The sequence below is a fragment of the Hordeum vulgare genome, chromosome 4H, assembly GCF_904849725.1.
Source record: "Hordeum vulgare subsp. vulgare chromosome 4H, MorexV3_pseudomolecules_assembly, whole genome shotgun sequence".
NCBI lineage: Eukaryota > Viridiplantae > Streptophyta > Magnoliopsida > Poales > Poaceae > Hordeum > Hordeum vulgare.
The window spans coordinates 525,542,278-525,563,176 of record NC_058521.1 but is presented as its reverse complement, the minus strand read 5'-3'; the positions used below and the strand labels follow the sequence as shown (position 1 = coordinate 525,563,176).

The 20,899-nt window shown below is 44.2% G+C and overlaps 2 protein-coding genes across 5 annotated transcripts in view; one reads left to right on the top strand and one right to left on the bottom strand.

The window, feature by feature from the left end:
- The window catches only part of LOC123449270, a 30,270-nt gene extending 18,529 nt beyond the window's left edge, over positions 1 to 11,741 (bottom strand). The window contains exons 1-7 of one of the 2 annotated variants that reach the window (XM_045126417.1): positions 11,567 to 11,741; positions 10,876 to 10,962; positions 7,779 to 7,960; positions 6,788 to 6,892; positions 1,506 to 1,606; positions 1,057 to 1,135; positions 310 to 321 (exon numbers count right to left, since the gene is read on the bottom strand). In XM_045126417.1, coding sequence (XP_044982352.1) covers positions 310 to 321; positions 1,057 to 1,135; positions 1,506 to 1,606; positions 6,788 to 6,892; positions 7,779 to 7,960; positions 10,876 to 10,962; positions 11,567 to 11,693 — 693 coding nt within the window. In that variant the 5' untranslated portion in view covers positions 11,694 to 11,741. The remainder of the gene's footprint in view (positions 1 to 309; positions 322 to 1,056; positions 1,136 to 1,505; positions 1,607 to 6,787; positions 6,893 to 7,778; positions 7,961 to 10,875; positions 10,963 to 11,566) is intronic. The other variant, XM_045126416.1, reaches the window with a different exon arrangement.
- On the top strand, positions 11,726 to 18,323 carry LOC123449271 (probable UDP-3-O-acyl-N-acetylglucosamine deacetylase 1, mitochondrial). Of its 3 annotated transcripts, XM_045126419.1 has the most exons (7): positions 11,726 to 11,941; positions 12,029 to 12,337; positions 12,456 to 12,662; positions 13,390 to 13,488; positions 14,175 to 14,239; positions 16,583 to 16,727; positions 17,892 to 18,323. In XM_045126419.1, the coding sequence occupies exons 1-7, from the start codon at positions 11,870 to 11,872 to the stop codon at positions 17,967 to 17,969; spliced, it is 975 nt and encodes a 324-aa protein (XP_044982354.1). In that variant the 5' UTR covers positions 11,726 to 11,869; the 3' UTR covers positions 17,970 to 18,323. The 3 variants fall into 3 exon arrangements, with proteins under 3 accessions (XP_044982354.1, XP_044982353.1, XP_044982356.1); XM_045126418.1 differs by having other exon boundaries at positions 11,801 to 12,337; XM_045126421.1 differs by lacking the exon at positions 11,726 to 11,941 and having other exon boundaries at positions 11,973 to 12,337; positions 12,478 to 12,662.
- The last annotated feature ends 2,576 nt before the right edge of the window (positions 18,324 to 20,899 follow it).

The following is a 20,899-nucleotide window of genomic DNA, read 5'->3' as shown; positions in this document are numbered from 1 at the left end:
CAATAACATGCATACATTTTTTTAGTGCTTTGTCCAACAGGTCACGACACAAATAATGATATATATTCCTGATGGCCTATCATTTAGTTTGCTTATGTGTCAACAGCAGAATGATGGCCTATCATTTAGTTTGCTTAACTCAGATGTTCATATGAATTATCTCAGTGGCATACAGAAAGGAATTCAAGAATTACCTTCAAACATGCAATGAGAAAGGAGGTTCAAGAATTAAGTATTACCTTCAAAGCACGCTGAAAATAATAATTTCAAACATGCAAAGAGAAAGGAGGTTCAAGAATTTAGTATTACCTTCAAAGCACGCTGAAAAAAGGAAAAAATAGAAATAGAAAATGATATAAGAAGCAAGTTTGAACTGAAGAAAAGTGCATAAATCATAGAAAAACTGATTCAATAATTGTATGAAAATCACAATGGCAATTTTTTTTTCTTTTCAAGTTTCTATTCCACAAGCAGACTCTTTAGTATTTTTGTTGCACATGAGCAGACGAAGAGCAACTCAAATAAGTAGAGATGCTTAAATTAATGAATCACATTGACAGCAAGATAGAAAATGGCCGCCGTGGTAATGCTTCCATACAACACAAATGAGTATCCACATGAGAACTTCTGCAGTGTTGTGGATGCTATGTAAAAACTCTATGGTATATAATGATGCTACATTTCTTTAAGGGGACATTTGATTCCTATGTTTGATTTTGCAGGCTCCAGGAAACGTTCATAAAATATACAAGTTGGAATGAGATCATGTAAATTATTCAGGTTTGCAAAGATAATTGAGTAAACGGTTCCATGATTGAGCTCAGCAAGATAAATTAACTACATATTAAGGGTAAGCAACAGAAAGTGGTTCTGTTCTGAGATATTCTTCAATAGAGTTCTATTGAGGTATTATGTAACATTTCACTCAAACACTTCTTTTAGGGCAACCATCTGACTTTATTAATCACTTCAACACTTTTCAAACTGTATAGCATAACACCATTACATTTTAAAAAAAATTGAGCTCGAAAAGATTCATGAGGTAACAATAGGTACCTCATAACATGTCTGAGCTTGATCAAACCTATTCTGAATATGATAGTATTGTCCAAGATTACGCAAAGCTCTTCCAACCCTACAAGAGGTATGTCCAACATAGGGAATTTAGATGGAACATCATAAGCATCGACAAGTGTGATCAATCATGCAAACACAGAGTGATCAGGATATAATATTACGTGCTCTGCTATTACAAAGACGGAAGTGTGCACCACTCTGCCACTCATCAACAATAGTACACACCAACCAGGCAGGGATGCATAACATGCACCATGTAATGGAAACTAATATCATGTCACCTATGCATATCTCTTTCTATCCGCTCCAATTTAACCCTACAAACTAGCCTTTTGCCCTTGAGATATAACCTTATGTTCACTCCTTTTACAAAATGAACTGAATCAGAAGTTACTGAACAAAAAATCTTAATCTAAAACTTACAGTACCGTATATCATCAGGTCCAAATGATTGCTCTAGGATTTCAATTTCTTCCAGATATAATGGTTCAGCTTTCTCATACTCTTTTCTTAATCTATAAAACTCCGCCTGCAATATTGAAAACAGAGAACAAAAGGAATGTCTGTTCAGGCAAGAGCAGTATTGAGAGGTTTATGAAAGCCACCACAAGACAGGACGTGGCCTGGCCTTTTAAATTCATACATGGAAACCATCGATTGCTGGTGTGTTAAATGCAACCGTACAACGTAACATACTGAGAGAACATAGTGATACATAACGAATTCAGTACATGATGCACTGATGCCAAGAGCTCAGGTCATTTAAAGTTGTTTGGTTGAGGGATCTTGGGTGGTTACTGGTGCAATGGATATTCACTTGGTAGAAAGATTGGACCATAAAATACACTGCATGAAATCTAATACTGGGAGCACACGCCGCCGGCGCATCGAAAGGCCCTCAAGTCCATCACGTTGCTCGTCCCCTGGATGATATGGAAGCATAGGAACGCGTGCGCCTTCGACAATGCAACACCATCTGTTGAATCGCTAGTGGATAGGATCAAAGACGAGGCCTGATGTTGGGCAAAGGCAGGTGCCCAGGGGCTGAGGGTTGTTCTGCCCACATCCTGGGACGTCCAGTAATTGGACCCATGAAACAGTAACGCTCACCTCCTAGGAGGATTGTTCTATCTTTTAAATGAAATGAAACCCAAAGGTCCTTTGCGTTTTCTCAGAAAAGAAGATCTAATATTGATACGCCCAAGTATTTTAATTCTAAATTATAAAAACTAGTTGATTCAACCATGGCCATTTCCTACAGTGTTAAGTTGTTAGTACCCCACCTCCGGAGGGCTTATGTGGTATACAGCCTTATCTGCAGTTAAAAAGAAGTGATATCTATGATGAACTAGGCATCAATTTTCAATTTCAATTAAGTTAGAAGCAAAGGTTGGAACCCAGGCTGGCTAGCCCACCATCCATGGTGCTAGCTAGTAAGCCCATTGGCTCCTTCTCTTGTGCAGTTTAGAATATAAAATAGACAAGGACTAGAAGGGTTGGCGCGCTTTGCTACACTGTTGGTGTTGGTGGGATTTCTCTTTTTTTTTTGGTTCCGCGCATAGGGGAAACTCCGCCTATGTTGTAACAGGCTTGGCTAGCCAACGTCAAAACTCAGACACTCTTATGGAGATGAAACTCAAAAGATCTTCGTTTGGGCGTAACCCTGTCAGCGACGCGCCACATCGGAACCCGGGTGTGGTGTCAAATGGGCAAGGGCCGGGCCGTCACCCCTGGTGGCGCATCGTATCTTGATCTGGATACGGTGGCAAGTGAGCAAGGATCGGGTCATCGAATCCTTAGTGGCGCACTACATCAACACCCGGGTGTAGTGGAAAAAGAGCAAGGGTCTTCGCATTTGACTTGACGAGTGCGAAGGGTAAGGAAGCTAGCTGAGCCTAGGAGGATCCCCTTAGGTAGCTAGAACGTAGGGTCCCTCACAGGTAAGCTTCGGGAGCTAGTTGATGCAGCGCTGAGGAGAGGTGTTGACAACCTTTGCGTCCAAGAAACCAAATGGAGGGAACAAAAGGCGAAGGAGGTGGCTTCAAGCTGTGGTACACGGGGATAACTACAAACAAAAATGGAGTAGGCATCTTAATCAACAAGAGCCTCAAGTATGGAGTGATGGACGTCAAGAGCCGTGGGGACCGGATTATCTTGGTCAAGATGGTAGTTGGGGACTTAGTTCTCAATGTTATCAGCGCATATGCCCCACAAGTAGACCACAATGAGAACACCAAGAGGGAGTTCTGGGAAGGCCCGGAGGACATGATTAGGAGTGTACCGATTGGCGAGAGGCTCTTCATAGGAGGAGACCTCAATGACCACATGGGCACATCTAACACAGGTTTTGAAGGGGTGCATGGGGGCTTTGGCTATGGTATCAGGAATCAAGAAGGAGAAGATGTCTAAAGCTTTGCTCTAGCCTACGACATGATTATAGCTAACACCCACTTTAAGAAGAGACAATCACATCTAGTGACTTTTAGTAGTGGTCAACACTAGCCAGACTGATTTCATCCTCTCAAGAAGAGAAAATATGCGAGGGTGCCTAGATTGTAAGGTGATACCTGGAGAGACTGTTGTCCCTCAGCATAAGCTTGTGGTTGCTGAGTTCCGCTTTCGGATTCGTGTCCAACGGGACAAGCGTACCAAAGTTGCTAGAACGAAGTGGTCGAAGCTCAAGGGGGAGGTAGCTCAGGCGTTCAAGGAGAGGGTCATTAAGGAGGGCGCTTGAGAGGAAGGAGGTGATGCAAACAATATGTGGATGAAGATGGCAACTTGCATTGGTAAGGTGGCCTCAAAGGAGTTAAGAGTGTCCAGAGGAAGTAGAAGCGAGGCTAAAGATACCTGGTGGTGGAACGATGATGTCCAATTAAGGATAAGAAAGATTGTTTCGGACGCCTATACCTGGATAGGAGTGGGGACAACATAGAGAAGTACAATATGACAAAGAAGGCCGCAAAACGAGCTGTGAGTGAAGCAAGGGGTCGGGCGTATGAGGACCTCTACCAGCGGTTAGACACGAAGGAAGGCGAAAGGGACATCTATAAGATGGCCAAGATCCGAGAGAGGAAGACGAGGGATGTTGACCAAGTCGAATGCATCAAGGACGAAGCAAACCAGCTCCAGGTGAAGGATGAGAAGATTAAGCATAGATGGCGTGAGTACTTCGACAAGTTGTTCAATGGGGAGAGTGAGAGCTCTACCATTGAACTGGATGACTCCTTTGATGATACTAGCAGACGTTTTATGTGGCCAATCCAGGAGTCTGAGGTCAAGGAGGCTTTAAAAAGGATGAAAGGATGCAAGGCGATGGGCCCTGATTGTGTCTCAAGTGAGGTGTGGAGAGGCCTCAGGGACACAACGATACTATGGCTAACCAACCTTTTCAATCTCATTTTTCGGGCAAATAAGATGCCAGAAGAATGGAGACGAAGTATATCAGTACCAATTTTCGAGAACAAGGGTGATGTTTAGAGTTGTACTAATTATTGTGGAATTAAGCTGATGAGCCATACAATGAAGCTATGGGAGAGTCATTGAGCACCGCTTAAGAAGAACGACAAGCGTGACCACAAATTAGTTTGGTTTCATGCCTGGGAGGTCGACCATGGAAGCCATTTTCTTGGTATGACAACTTATGGAGAGATACATGGAGCAAAAGAAGGACATGCATATGATGTTCATTGACTTGGAGAAGGCCTATGATAAGATACCACGGAATGTCATGTGGTGGGCCTTGGAGAAACACAAAGTCCCAGCAAACTACATTACCCTCATCAAAGACATGTATGATAATGTTGTGACAAGTGTTCGAACAAGTGATGGCGACAATGATGACTTCCTGATTAAAATAGAACTGTACCAGGGGTCGGCCTTGAGCCCTTATCTTTTTTGCTTTGGTGATGGATGAGGTCACAAAAGATATACAAGGAGATATCCTATGGTGTATGCTCTTTGCAGATGATGTGGTGCTAGTCGATGATAGCCAGACGGGGGTCAATAGGAAGTTAAGAGCTATGGAGACAAACCTTGGAATCAAAAGGTTTTAGACTTAGTAGAACTAAAACGGAGTACATGAGGTGCGGTTTCAGTACTACTAGGCACGAGGAGGAGGAGGTTAGCCTTGATGGATAGGTGGTGCTTCAGAAGGACACCTTTCGATATTTGGGGTCAATGTTGCAGAAGGATGGGGATATCGATGAAGATGTGAACCATCGAATCAAAGCCGGATGGACGAAGTGGCGCCAAGCTTTTGGCATTCTCTGTGACAAGAGAGTGCCACAAAACTTAAAAGGCAAGTTCTATAGGACGGTGGTTCGACCCGCAATGTTGTATGGCGCTGAGTGTTGGCCGACTAAAAAGCGACATGTTCAACAGTTAGGTGTGGCGGAGATGCGCATGTTGAGATGGATGTGTGGCCACACAAGGAAGGATCGAGTCCGGAATGATGATATACGAGATAGAGTTAGGGTAGCACCGACTGAAGAGAAGCTTGTCCAACATCATGTGAGATGGTTTGGGCATATTCAACGCAGGCCTCTAGAAGCTACAATGCATAGCGGACGGCTTGCTGATGATGTCAAAAGGGATCGGGGTAGACCGGACTTGACATGGGAGGAGTCCATAAAGAGAGATCTGAAGGACTGAAGTATCACCAAAGAACTAGCCATGGACAGGGATGCATGGAAGTTTGCTATTCAGCCAGAACAATGAGTTGGTCACGAGATCTTATGGGTTTCACCTCTAGCCTACCCCAACTTGCTTGGGACTAAAGGCTTTGTTGTTATTGTTGTTGTTGTTGTTTGGCGCATAGGTAAAGGCTTTGTTGTTGTTGTTGTTGTTTGGCGCATAGGGAAGATAATGGAGTGTGTTTTCTTTTTCTATAATAATGCGGTCTTTCGGTGAGCCCTTCCTGATGGTGTGATTTTGTCATGTGCTAATCAATATACCGAGAAGTTTCTTGCGCTGGTGGCCGCATGTACTGTATAGGTGCTACAACGTCGCATGTTGGCACTTCTGCTTTGCAACGTGGTGAGGGGTGCGCGGGACTGATGTATTTTTATAGGCTGGTTGCTAGCAATTGATTTGAGAAATCGTTGGCCCAGTCAAAGTCGAAAACCAAATCCAAAATTGAATACCACAATTGAATAAGAGAGCTTCTTAAGAAATCGTTTACCTAGTCAAAATCGAGAATCAAATCCAAAATTGAACACCTCAACAGAATGAGAGAGCTCCAAAATTAGGGATCATAGTGAATTTAAAGATGTGTCAAACACGCACAAATTTACCAGGTAATTGAACAAGGATATGTAAGAGATTGTTTGGTTCAACGTCTAACCTTGCCAAACTTTGCCAGATACTTCTTTCCAAACTCACGTTAAGTTAGGTCAACAAAGTCTGAGTGCACTTTAGCATCACTAAGTGAATCTTGCCACACCTTTTTAGCCCATGACACACAAGACCCAGCTGTCAGAAAGTTATTTCCTAACGCGTGACAACAACTAAATCCCATACCTAAATCGGTCAAACTTGCCCACCTTAGAGTGTGACAAAGTGTGGTTATGTTTCGCACTTTGACTATGAACCCAAATAGGTCATAAAACTCGTAAAGCTTATGGAGTGCAAGAGAGTGCAAGTGTTCCGTTCATTAGAGAGGAAAACAGAATGTCACTTCAGTCTCCAGTTCATAGTCAGAGGTAACAATTACCAAGTTGTTCAGTGCCGATGCAGCATGTGGATCTCTCAGTCCAAATTTTTCTTTAGCTTGATGTAGGGCTGCCTTGAAGAACCTTTCAGCTTCATCTAGTTTTCCCTAAAAAAGGATATAAATTCATATAATAGGCTAACAATAACTGTACTTCAAAGGTCGAATGCAGAGTAGGAGTAACTAAAGATGCACCCCTCCATTCCTCCTTACATACTTCAAAGGTCGAATGCAGAGTAGGAGTAACTAAACATGCACCGCTCCTTTCCTTACAGTCATACTTCAAGGAACATTATGGTATTAAAAACTTGTGATGCACATGGCATATGGTCCAAATGACCATAATTAATGCAAATGTTCAGCAGTCCCATGGTTTCTTAACTGAAGCAAGTTTTAGAATATGTACTCATAGTGGTGGAGCTATGAATAGGAAGTTGGGCAGGCCAGGCTAAAGCTGATGGTAAATCTAGTTGCTGCCTTTGTAGTGCTCTATGTATAGTTTTATAATTTCCCTAAAAAGCTGGGTGGGCCATGGCCCATTCGGACACAACATAGCTCCTCCAGTGTGTACTTATGCAAGTTGCTACACCCAAGTGTTCAAGCAGTAGCAATCCAAAATAAAATTAAAATTACTATTAAGTTTCAGCATATGAACATAAAAACAGAGCGTAGTTTAATGACAAGCTAGACCTTCCAGTTTCACAAGGTTTAATTAGGAAACTAAAGGGCTTCTGCCCATAGAAAGAGTTGTAGCAGGTGGCCAAAACTGTGTGGACCAAACAATTAGCATCATGTGGCAACGCACCAAAGCTATCCTCTCTAGGTTATGATATATCAAGATGATCGTGATTGAGTTTTGCATCAAAATTGGATAACACATATTAATATAGGGATCATGTTGGAACAAAGTGTGGAACTATAAATAATATATTTTTTATAAGAAAGATAATGCCAAAAGGTGGGCTAGATGAAGCTAAGGACAACATGTACTTGCTTTTCTGAAAAAAGCTCGTGCTTTATCTGTGAACCATTTGATCGTGTGTTCATTTGAGATCACTGAACCATCTTCGATCCGACGTAGACCAGTAACATCAGCTTGCTTACGAATTGTAGATGCTGGAGCAACTGAGTCATCCTGAGCCAATACAGAGCCGCCACTCAGGCTAAGAAGAAAAGCTGCAACAAGAGCGAAGTTAGGATCACATGATATCAAATATGAGTTTTCCTTCATTAAATTTTGAAAAGTATTTAAAACTGAAGTTGGGAATTCTATAAAGTTGCTATGGATCAACTATGGAGTATTGAAGACTGAAGTTGGGAAAATAATGGGAGTTGCAAGGCTTTTGGAAGTTCCCCACATTGGTTGTTTTGAACGTAGCCACGTTGGTTGCTGAAGGGCAACAAACCTAAGTGAATGTATTTCCTACAAATCTAATTAAATTAGAAGTGGGGCAATCCCCTATGTTAGTAAGGTAGCTTTTGGAAATGTGAATGCCTTTACAATCCTATATTCCTACAGTTGGTACTAGAGCCTGGTTCTAACATCTCTGGCTTAATTGGACACTAGTGTGTGACTGACCGCTGGACGAAGGTTCCTACGGAACTGTCGGTTGTATACCGAAGGAGCCTGTGAGTTTGAGGGTTTTCCAACTAAGTAAAACATGAAATAAACACAGTAGGTACTGGTATTTTTTTCTGGGGTTTTCAACACCGAAATCTGAAGATGGGAATTGCTGGAACAGTGGAGGTTAATGGACCTTAATTACAAGTTTTTAGGATTTTCAGCAAAGCAAAACAGGAACTAAACACGCTAACTATTGATCACTCCCACGGGGTTTTCAACACCAATATGTGGAAGAGAGATTGCTGGAATTGTGAAAGGGCAACAAACCTAGTTGTATTAGTTTAATAGTTTTTCTTGTTTGTCCCTGATCCTGTTTTAGGCACAGTCTGCGGTTGCTGAACTTTGCAGCACTGTGCTTATATTTTATAATCTGCTGTGGAAAATTAGACATAAAAGTAACACTAGAATAGGGAAAAGTGGGTGTGGGGCGAACGGGATTATGAGAATCCACCGCAATGCCAAACGCAGAATTAGTTATTTAGTACTTTTAGTTTTAGCTTTCTAGTGTTTGCAGCTCTTGTTAGTTCTTCTTTTGATCTGGAGGCTTGCAACTAGTCGAGGAAGAATAGTTGTGAATTTCCACTTTCACCGCTTGCTTGGCTTTGTGAGATATCAGTTGTGGAACAAAACAAAATCAACCAACGCTTCCTTGTGGATTCACCATTCTTTCTCATCAACACGAGTTAAGCAATAGGTACAGGGGAGGAGCAGCAACCAGCTTACGGCAGCGCCGGCCGGCCGAATTGTGGGGCGGCGGCGGAGGCCAAGGGGCAAGGGAGAGGGTCACAAGTTAGGTTTAGGTCGGGGAAAACTAGTCTCGATCCAGGTTTCACGGGGGGATTGGGCAAGCAAATAGAAAAAATATGATAGGCGGGGCCAGCTTTTAGTTGTTCGACTCAAAAAGCTAGACTAGTCGATCGAGTCGCTCGACTCAGCCAATGATTCGGGTTGACATATTGAGTCGACTTTCAGTTGCGACTCACCGACGACTAGTGGTTCAACTTAACAACAATGGTTAGAGTAAAAAATTTACTCCTCGACAACACGGCTCCTATATTTACTCGGCCGCCCACCCGCCCGAGCAAAAAAGCTCCCTCTCCCCTCGGCCTCACCCACCCCACCCCATGTCGCATATACTCCACCGCCTCCTCTCTAGCTTCCGCCGACCACAACACGCCACCGCTGACCCCCATAGGACCCGCCACGCTCCTCCCCCACCCGGATCTAGTCCTCTCTCGCCGGCGGTAGCGCCTAAATCGGCAAATCTACAATCCTCGCCGCTTGCACCGTCGCATTTTGGATGGATTCGCCGGAGACAGAATCACCTTGCCTCCGCAATAGTTCAATGTTGCATCTAGGTATGCCCTCCCCCTCTCGGCACTCAGATCTCTCTCTTTGACTAACCACCGGCACAACCACGTCCGTCGGCCGTCAGCCGAGCTTGACACTAGCCCAACAGCTCGTCGGCTCCCCGCTGCCGGTCATCAAGTGTGACCACTACCCGCGGCTGGTGTTGCACCGAGTTCCGAGCACATGGAAACATCTGGGATGGGTGTTCTTCAAGTGCAAAAAGAATAGGATGAGTGTTTGTTTGTACGGTTATTCTTCGGATTCGTCGTAATTTGTAACTTATTGTTTGCTCAAATTGTGTGTAGGATGGATGTAAGATTTGTTATTGGGAAGAAGAGTGCATCGGTCTATTGATAGCGAGAAATTTGCTAGATGTTCATGCACTACTTGCTAGAGTAGAGACTAGAGACGATGCAAAGTCCAATTGTGTGGAGGCAGAGAAGAACGAAGTGTGCAAGTTCAAGAAGTCGATAGAGAAAAGCAACAATGTTGGCAATGAAGACATAGATAAAGTATTAATCGAACTAGTGGGAGCACTTAGGGCACTTGAGTTTCTATTAAAATGTCTAATTGTTCTTGTAGTTTTCTCCGGATCGGTTCTCTTAGCGAAGAATTGGTGAAGTACGTAACTATGATGTCGTTTAATAAAGTAATATAAGAGAGAAGTTTATTTGGATGACCGGAAATTAAATGAATTTGACATTTTTTTTACTCCGCTAAGTTCAGGGGATCAGCTAGAAAGGACCAAAACTTAGAGGAGTTAAAATACCCCACTAAGGTTTACTCGGCTGTTTACTCCTCTAAAATTTAGGGGATCGGCTAGAGATGCCCTTAGCATGTTTTTTGTGCATGTCCAGAAGATTATCGCTATACCATTTGCTTATTTGTTGGCATGCACAGTTGGCTTATTTCTCAATCTGGTGACAAGATAACCCTCCCTCAACTTTTCTCTTCCACCTCACCTAAATGCTGAAATTGCATGCACCCCACTTGGTAGAAAGTGACATAATAATACTTTTAGCCCAACTATTGCCTTGTACTAAAATTTATGAATTCAGCAACAGCTAAGCAGTGTGCAATGCATGAAAAGGGGATGGCGCATATGCATGAGACAGACCTGCTTGTCCAATCAGTATAGCGCCAAACTTGAAACCCAGCCGTCGATTGGAAAAGTAACTGAAGTTGCCATCATAAGATTCAGAACCTGGGAAAAAAATCATGCATTTTTTCAAAATGACCACGGAAGCAAACACGAGCAATGTCACTCTTGGCTGCACTAGAAACAGTAGAAGCAGGACAATTTATAATTTAAAACTCTATTTAGTAAAAAAATCAATCCGGAACAGTTCACCAACAAAGGACATATAGCTATTATCATGGACCAACCAAGCATTAGCGTTGCATATTTCGTGACAGCTGAACAGCTCCCCAGAGACTCAGATTTACACAGGTTGTAGCTTGCACATTCCAATTCCAGCCTGATCCCATGCCACCCAAGGGCATGGGGAAAAGGCGCAAACGCTCACCAGCCTTGGGGGCCATCATCAGTTCTCCCTAACCTACTCTTAGTCCGTCATGCTCCTCACCTATCTCTCCATGGAAACAATCGAAGGCACGCAACATCATCCCCCAATATTTTGCCACTTAAATCAACTCAATTTTACAAACCCCAGAGCGCATCGCATGATCCAACCCCTCAAACCCGCTAAAATTACATTTCCCCGCCTCGCTGCAGCCATTTCCCTGCCAATCCTCCCGCGGGGGTTAACACGAGACCACGAAACAGGGTCACAGGGGGAAGCGCTCACCTGAGGAGGCGGCAGCGGCGGGTAGGTGGAGGCCCCTTGAAGGCGGCCCGCCGGCGAGACGATCTGCCGAGGCGAGGGCGAGGCGGCCGCTCCGCAGGAGCGAGAGCAGCCGCAGCCGCGAGGACATGGTTTATTCGCGAGCCCTGGGTCTCCTGGTCTGTGGACTGACTGGGGGTTATGCGGTGAGGGGCTCTGGAACTGGAAGAGAGAAACCTATTGGGCCCCACAAGCGGGCCACGCCACACTTGTCGGTAGTCAAAGTGTGATCCCTCGCTCCTCCGCCGCCGCTGGCCCGCTGCTGCCATGTCCACCGCCGCGGCCGCCGCTGCCCGAGGTCTCAAATCCGTCACCCGCGCCGCCTTCTCCTGGAAGCCGGTGAGTGAGAGACAGCGAGGAACTCTGTCTCTAAACCCTGGAGCTTTGGCTGGCTGTTTGACTAACCCCTTTTGCCCCTCATGCCAGACGGGTCGGGCGCAGCAGACGCTCGCGGCGGCGGTGAGCAGGTCGGGCGTGGGGCTCCACTCGGGCGCGTGCGCCACCGCCACGCTGCTCCCTGCGCGCGCGGGCGAAGGGAGGTACTTCGTCGTGGAGGGGGAGGGGGAGGCGAGGGTGGCGGCGGAGCTGGGGAATGCCGAGCCACAGTCCCCGCTCTGCACCACGCTGCGGAGCGGGAGCGGCGTCGCGCGGGTGCGCACGGTGGAGCACCTGCTCTCGGCCATGGAGGCGCTCGGCGTCGACAACTGCCGCGTCGAGGTCAGCGGCGGCGACGAGGTGCGTACCGTCTTGCTGCCGGGATGCTGCTAACAGTAGTCGGGTAGACGTTCATGTCTGATTCCTTTACCTACGATGTATTTCCGATTCATGTGAATTTATTGTTAAGCGGTGACAGATCCCTTTGCTTGATGGATCAGCGCAAGAGTGGGTGGAGGCCATACGGGGTGCCGGTCTGTGTGAGGCCGATGATATCGGTGGACAAAAGTTGGAGAAACTGGCACCCAAAATCGATGAGCCTGTTTACCTGCGGAAGGACGATTGCTTTGTAGCTGCATTCCCTTCCTCGCAAACCCACATCACCTATGGAATTGATTTTCCAAAGGTATGTATGCCTCATGCTTCCCCTTTTTAAGTTCACGAAATGTGATTATTGTAGGCTCTTGTAACTCGTCCTACTAGTGCCTCTTGCTTCCGCTGCTAACCATATGGTTCATATGCAATTTGGTTTGTATGTTGATCGAACGATGTATGATGTATCGCTTTTCAATTTGAAAATTTCAAGTAACACCGTAGCATGACCGGGAATAGAATGGTATTTTGTTTCTGTGAAATTGATGTCAGGTCAGCACTGCCTGAAATTGTCCTTTGATTTTCCTTTTCTATCACACGTGCAGTGATTTGGTAGAGGCCATTAGATTATTTTTATTTAGTCTTTAGTTTGGCAGACTTCCCACATGTTTTAGTGGGAGAGCTCGAAGCCTGTCACATTCCTGATGCATAGAACAGTAGTTGTTCATACAGATAATGTGTTCCAGTACATCAGTTGTAAGATTTTTTTTCAAATGTGCTCGGGGTTGAACTTGTCTTTGTGTTTTCTATAGTTATTGATTTGATAATCATCATATGAGTAGACATTCATGATAAAGTGTAAGCACCTTCTTTTTTTATCTGCATTAATAAATTTTGACCAAATGCCTTTGGCAAGGACATGAACATAAAGAATATTAGCTAGCTTTTATAACTACTTTTTAGGTAAAAACTTTGATAGTGTGCTAAAAATGTTTCAAAGGTATATTTTGGACTTGAGCAAACTATGTGTCCTATTGTAGGCACCAGCGATTGGTTGTCAATGGTTCGATACTTTCCTGGATGCTGATGTATACTCAAGCAAGATAGCTCCTGCAAGAACTTTCTGTATATTTGAAGAGGTTTGCTCACACTTTAACCAATGTTGATTTATAATCTATTATTACTGTTGTTTTCTCCTCTCTTTTTACTGTATACTGGCAATCATTCGTTCTCTGGTACTAACAGGGAAAAATCAATGTCTTTCTCGTATGTAATATATGGTATTCCCTCCATCCGGTTTATAAGGCGGGCACGGGTTTTTAGGTCTTCAATTTGACAAACGAAATGTCTGTAATATGCTACCAAAAGTATACGTTTAGAAACTTCATTTGACGATGAATCCAGTGATATATGCGTACTGCCATACAACACACGTTTCACTTGTCAAATTGATGACCTAAATTCCCGTCCCCCCCTCCAAACCCAGATAGAGGGAGTATTATAATTTTTTCCTCCAATAATAATGGCAGTGCAACTTGCCATGGTTTGGTTCTCATATGCTTTATCATGATGCATAACTTTACAAGTTTGTATTCATTTTCACCTTTCAGACTAATGACATGAATTGAATGACCAAGGACTTCCAGTATTTCTTTCATTTCCCATATAGCTGAGTAGTACAATCTGTGTTTTATCCTTTCTGCTGGGGATTATGCAGAATTATTGGCTACATGTTACATCCCCCAGCAATTTTCTTACCTCATCCTTACAAATCACATATGGATGCAGACACTCACTTCTTCTTCTGCAATTCTGAGTTCTTCAGGTTGAAAAAATGCGTGGTGCTGGGCTTATAAGAGGGGGATCACTAGAAAATGCTATGGTTTGCAGGTGAATAATAATATGCTGAAATATGCTCTTCTATTTATAGTCCACTTTAGCTTTCTGTAGAACTGTGGATTGGTTGTTTCTGTTAGGAAAGCAACTTATGTTTATTGAAGGCCCAAGGGGCATATATATATTACACAAGACTTGAGGTGCAAGGAAAGTAAACATAGACTAATAAGGACTCCTAGACTAATACTAATAGACTAATAAGGACTCCTAGACTAATACTAATACTTCCTAACACCCCCCCTCAAATGCAAAGCGTATTCAATAGCATTGCATTTGAAGAAGTGTAATACTAAAAAAATGATAATCCAAATATGCGTCTTGAGAGTGTCATCGTAGCATGAAGAGTCTTCAAAACTTGTCGAGTCGCCGAAGGAGATAACGAAGAGATGGCACATCAGAGGTAGACACCGCATCACTTGAAGATACAAGAGAAGATGGGTTGTCAAAAGAAGATGGCACATCAGAGGAAGACACCGAAGAGATGGCACATCAGAGGAAGACACCGCATCACTTGAAGATACAAGATAAGTATCAAGAGAAGATGAGTTGTCAAAAGAAGATGGCACATCAAGAGAATAAAGCATTGGCGGAAAATCATAGTCCATGACAACCGTCGGCGAAAGAAGCTCAGCGGATAAGGCACAATGGACGTAGATCAACAATGCAAAAGAAGTCCAGACAATCCTATAGAAAACAACAAGGGCAAGTAGGCCTCAAAAGTTGCATAGAAAGGATCAGGACTGGAGAAAGGTTGACGGACTAAGGTATGATGGACTCGCATGGCATGAGAAAATACAAAATATCAACGGATTTGGTGGACGCAGCGGAAAACAAGGAAGCTAAAAGCAAGGAAGCATACACGACACAAAGATGCAAAATCCATCGTGTATGCACAAGACATTGTACTTTTTTTGTAAAAGCTAAGCTGCAAAGTAGCAGCAGAAAGTAGCTAGCAGTAGCAGCACGTAAGCAGCTAGCAACAGGTAGCACCACGTAGCAGGAGGCAACACCAGGTGGCGACAGTAGTAGATGCATGGGCGGGTTGACGAAGCCTGAAGGGGCGGCGGGCGTTGACCTGGATGAAGGAACCCCCGGCAGATGGGATCTCGGTGGCGAGCTCCGCGTAGCAAAAGGACGAGAGCAGAGCGAAGAAGCCCGCGGCGGCGTAGGCGAGCGGGATGGTGGGCCGGCGTCGAAGCTGGCCTCCTGGCCGGTGAGCACGAAGACGCCGGAGCCGAATCCGAGGAAGGCGAGGTCGAGGAAGAGGTCGTTGCAGGACTCGACGACATACGTGGCCGTAATGCCTGTCGGGATATGGACGCAAGGGATCCACCGAGGAGGAAAGCGATCCCCGATGCAGTCCGTCTTGCGCCAAGCGGACGGCTCTGAGAAATCCATCCGATAGACGTGGAGCTCCCCTGGTTGGTCGACGCAGAATCCGTGGAAGGCGATATGGACGCTCGGCCCGCCGCCGTCAGGATTCGAGGATCCGTCCTGGAGACCTGCCACGAAGTCCTGTAGCTCGAGGCTGGACTGCACGCCTATGATGCGGAGGATCTCTTCCAGGGTCTTCCCATTGGCGCCGGCAGCCAGGAGCACCAGGACGGCATGGATGGAGATCGGCCCCTGCTCAAATCGAGCAGTAGATCGATCATGGTAGGAAAGAATCGATCTGTTTGATCGAAGGAGAGGTGGGGAAAAAAACTATCAAGCATGAGTTGCGGGACGCGGAGGAGACCTAAACCTAGGCTCTAATACCAGCATATATATATTACACAAGACTTGAGGTGCAAGAAAAGTAAACATAGACTAATAAGGACTCCTAGACTAATACTAATAGACTAATAAGGACTCCTAGACTAATACTAATACTTCCTAACAGTTTCCTTGCTATCGTAGTTCTAATAAATACATCTGATGATGTCTACATGAACGAATAAATCATCTGGCTTCAGAAAAAAAAAGATTATTCCTTTCATCCATAATTATTGCAGTATTAACAACTCTTTTGTTAAATCTCATCGAGGAATAGCTGAATGATTAAGTAATCAACTTGGTTGTAATTGCTAGAGCTTTCTAAAATATGTATGCATGCTTAATGTTCTGTAGAAGTTTAGTTTAGTATAAGCTTAATTGAATTGGTGCTTAACTACTCATGTAGTTCATACTCCGCATAATAGGTTTACAATAAGATTATAGTGTCCGGTCAATTGTTTTTCAGAAAAACGGTGACTAACATTAGAAGTGTTGTATATATGCATTACATTGATATTGTAATAATTGACCACCTGCATGTCAATTTAGTTAGATAATGGTATACTTGTTTGCAATTGACAGCATGACTGGTGGTTGGCTTAATCCACCACTTCGTTTTGATGATGAACCTTGTCGCCACAAGGTTTTGGATCTTATCGGTGATTTCTCACTTCTTGCTCAGAATGGCAGCCAGGGCTTTCCAATTGCTCATGTAGTTGCCTACAAGGTACCTTTTTAAACTTCAGTTTGACTACGTCTTTGTATATTGATGATGTGGCAACCGCATCTTATAAGTTCATAACCCATCAGTTTTGTCACCGGTACCATAATTGTCTTGTGCATTTCTGCTCCATGATCATTTTGAGTCTGTATGTTTAGCACTGGCTAGATTTCCATCCAGTCCATATCTGGGTTTGATTTACTCCAGGTTTTCCTTCCAGTTTATCTCGTAATTAAGATCTTTATCATATGTTGTAGCTGCTTCAAGAATATACTTGTGATTCTTTTGTGTTGGATGAATTTAAAAATAAAATTTTCATGTGGTTCTCTTGAGCTTGTTTATACTCTGTAAGTTCACGTGTCATTGGTTTGGAGGGCTTGATTTTCTGAACATCACGTTCGCTTGCCTATTTTTCTTTAGCACACACCCAAATGTGTGTCACTTTGTATTAGAAAAAAGTGTCGAAATGACGCAAAACGTCGCCATACTGCAGCCAAAAAGAAAATCAAGAAAATAAAAGGCAAACAAAAGGAACAGAAAAAGTGAAAAACAGTAGCACCACCACAACTGTAGAAGCCTGTTGCTGCTCAAGCATACGGTGGCTTTTGTAGCTTTGTGTGAAGTACTCCTTTTACAAAGTAAATATCCAATAGCATTTCTAGTGGTACGCGATAAGAACTATGTAGTTCATGACAATGAAAATTACGAATACCGACTCCTGACCAGTGGTACGCCAGGGATCTAGTCAAAGTTAGGTAAAAAGTTACAGTTGATCCGAAAGGAAGCATCAGTTACCGAGTAGAAAGTATGGTTATTCCGTAATTGCGACAGGCTCAACTAAAGGTTTTGCAAGTTGCGATAACACTCATTGTCCTGATTGTGACCTTAAACTACAGACCACCTTTTCGTGTTTCTTGGCACATCACAAGCTCTTGCTTTCAGGTATTGTGCCGAACATGTCGTTCTGGGACGATAGGGTTTATCTTAGGTCATAGCATATTCCCTGCTAGATTTGTTTTCTCTCCGCACAAGAATAATCTATCTGATAGAATAGTTTGTACAGTATTGTCCTCGTTTGGTACTCCTATGTTATCCTTTTAATTATACCACCCCTGAGTGAATTAGTTTGTGACAATCCGAACTTCACATTTCTCCTTTGATGTGACATAGGCTGGCCATGCCCTGCACACCAGTTTTCTACGTCATTTATCGGGAATGGCCGATGTGGACCAAGGAACGCTTGCTTAGCGATTTTGAAGCGCATGGTGGCGGGTACTGTTCATACGTTGCTGACAGCGATGCTCGATAAGAAGACGGCAAATATTCAGCATACCGGTACTAATAACCATCTGATGGCCCTCGTCCATCCTGACAGCCGGGGCCCGGTGTCAGCTTATAGTCAGATTAAAACCTTACTCTAGTGTCTCTGTGTATTGTAGTAGTATATCTCCATCTTTGGCCCGTGATTTCTTTAGTTTCACGAAGCATGGTATTTTATCACATGCTTTAATTTTTTTTGCGAGAGATTTTATCACATGCTTTGGGAAGATTGATCCGAAGAACTATGTTTGTACTCCATGCGTTATACTAGTTGCAGCTGAACATGGCTCGTCTCAGTGAATCTTGTATCCAGTCTTGGAATACTGGACGCAGAAAGAAAGCTGCCTGCCTGGCTCGTGTGGTCCTCCAGCCCGTGCTGGCCACGCCGGAGGTTCCTTGGGTTCTCTTTGGCCTGGATAACTACGAAGGCGCCCGCCGTGGCGCCAGGGTGTGTGGATGCAAAGCCGTGAGAGCGACGGCGATGGGGTCGTGTCTTTCCCACTCGCTGTCTCGCGGCCGTCGTGGTGGTGGTAGTAGGCTGATGGAGATCTACCCGACCGAAAGCGCGGCGTGCGCGCGTTCGTTCCCCTTCCGGGGGGTGGCGGCGGCTCCAGCCTCCAGGCGATGTGGCGTCGTCTCGTCAGCCCCTGCGCAAGAGCCCGGGTCGCACTTGTCTTCCTTGACGAGGCGGGTTGGAATGGCGCCCCGGATCCACGCTGGATTGGAGCAAAACGTGTGGAGCTGATGAAAGTTAGCTTTCCGTTGCCAGGTGGTTTGGTCTGGCCAGAGTTGGATGGCATGCCAGAAATGGCCAACGGTTGCGTTCCTATATGCTCCTACTGTATACTCTCTCCGTTCCTAAATATAAGTCTTTTAAACGATTTCACTAAGGGTCTACATACGAAGCAAAATGATTAAATCTATACTCTAAAGTATGTCTATATACATCCGTATATAGTTCATTAGTGAAATCTCTACAAAGACTTATATTTAGGAACGGAGGGAGTAGAAATATAATACCTCCAGCTTTTCTTCTGATATTTGAACAAAATTCTACTTCCTCTGTATCATAATACTTGTTGTTGGGGAGAACGAGTCTAGTTCTCCTTAACAACAAGTATTTAACAACAGAGGGAGTATATAGGATTTCAAAGTTTCAATTACAACATTATAGTTTATACGAATGAACGACCGAACCCCGCTGAGCAAGTGGCTACCAACCAAACCTTTCATAGGCCTGGCACCGCCGCTACCATGCAATTATACAACTACGTCCAAAGCCAAGCCAATCATATGCATGTACCAGGATCTAGCGAAATTTCACGCTGCGGACGGCGATGCAGATAACAACAGTTGCTAATTGTTTTCCTACCCCACTGGAGCTACTTGCAAAAATGAAAAGGGCGGCACACCTGTTGGTGCGTCCACCTGACTAGACCCCACTTGACTACATGGTTCGGAAAAGAAATCCACTTGACTACTAGTAGCAATTTCAATAACCATGGTATTAGTATAGACTATTAGCATGCGGCCGTGCCTGCCATGCACGAAAGATTCGCCGTCAGGTCAGGTGGGTTTACTTAATCATCCCTTCCTACTACCGGCTAACGGAAACAGGCTCGGCCACATATCCTTTCTCGGGGGGGAATCAAAGGGAAATTGATAGATAGATGGACGAGGAAAACACCTCCACAGAAAGATTCCCACACAGCATCTCGTCAGACACGCGCACCGCCAGATCTTCCCGTCATGTGATGCTCTTCCATTTTTACTACCACGGTCGATCTGCTCAGTCTGCTGATCGCTTCAACTGAAGCACCCAATTTATTTATTTTTGAGAAGAACTGAAGCACCCAAATGAGCGGTAGGAATACACCGGTGGTGGTTCTGGCGCACTAAAATAAATACAGAGAGGCTAGATCCCTGGTGATGACAGAGGGGCCCTCGGCGGTGTGTAAGCATTGTTTGGTGGCTTCTTTTGCGTTGGCGCCCCGCGTTTGTTGTGTCGCTGTGTGCTTGTGTTGTGTCACTGGTCCATAAACCTAGATAGATTGCCCTTGGCGGCCCAAGTGGCGAATGACTTGTCCAGCTCTGGTTGGAGCCGGTTGGGATGCGATTTCGCATCAGTATATGCCCGCGTGCCATTTCTATCATGGGAACGCATGGCATGTTTTTGCAAAATGACAATAATTCTCAGGTAGGGTGGGGTCAACGACAACAAAATTTGCTTCAAACTATTAAGGTTCAGTCTCACTTCTGAACTACCTTTCTTGCTATGTGCCCCTCCGTTCCTAAACATAAGGTGTTTTCGCTTTTCTTTGTTTTCTCAGATTCATATGCATCTAGACACGTTTTAGTGCGTATATTCATTCATTTTAATCCGTATGTAATACATATCGCAATATTTAAAATATATTATAATTCTTGAATATGTATTTTTTTTGCGGTTATAATTTTAGAATATGTTAGGCACGGCACGACCGGCTCTACTAAATATATCCAAGCAGCATCCGATTTATTTCTTGAATAAACCAGATCTAGACATTGCAAGATATGCATTTCGTTGGGAAGTTAATCGTTTACACTTGTCCATCCATGCACCTTTTGTGCAGCCCATTCTGAGATGAGCTTGCTGAGGTAACATTAGTATACGTCATGATGGCAATGTATAAATTAGATTCTCTAGTTTATGCGGTTCAATCGGAATGGATTTACTCCCGGTCTAATCTTGGAGTGAGCTGCTACTAGGTTACTAATGGTTTTGTTTCCACGAAATTTAGTAGTAAGTGTTTGACAGAACCTGTTACCCATGTCGCTCCCTCTGCTTCACCAACATCTAACGATACATCTAGTTATTT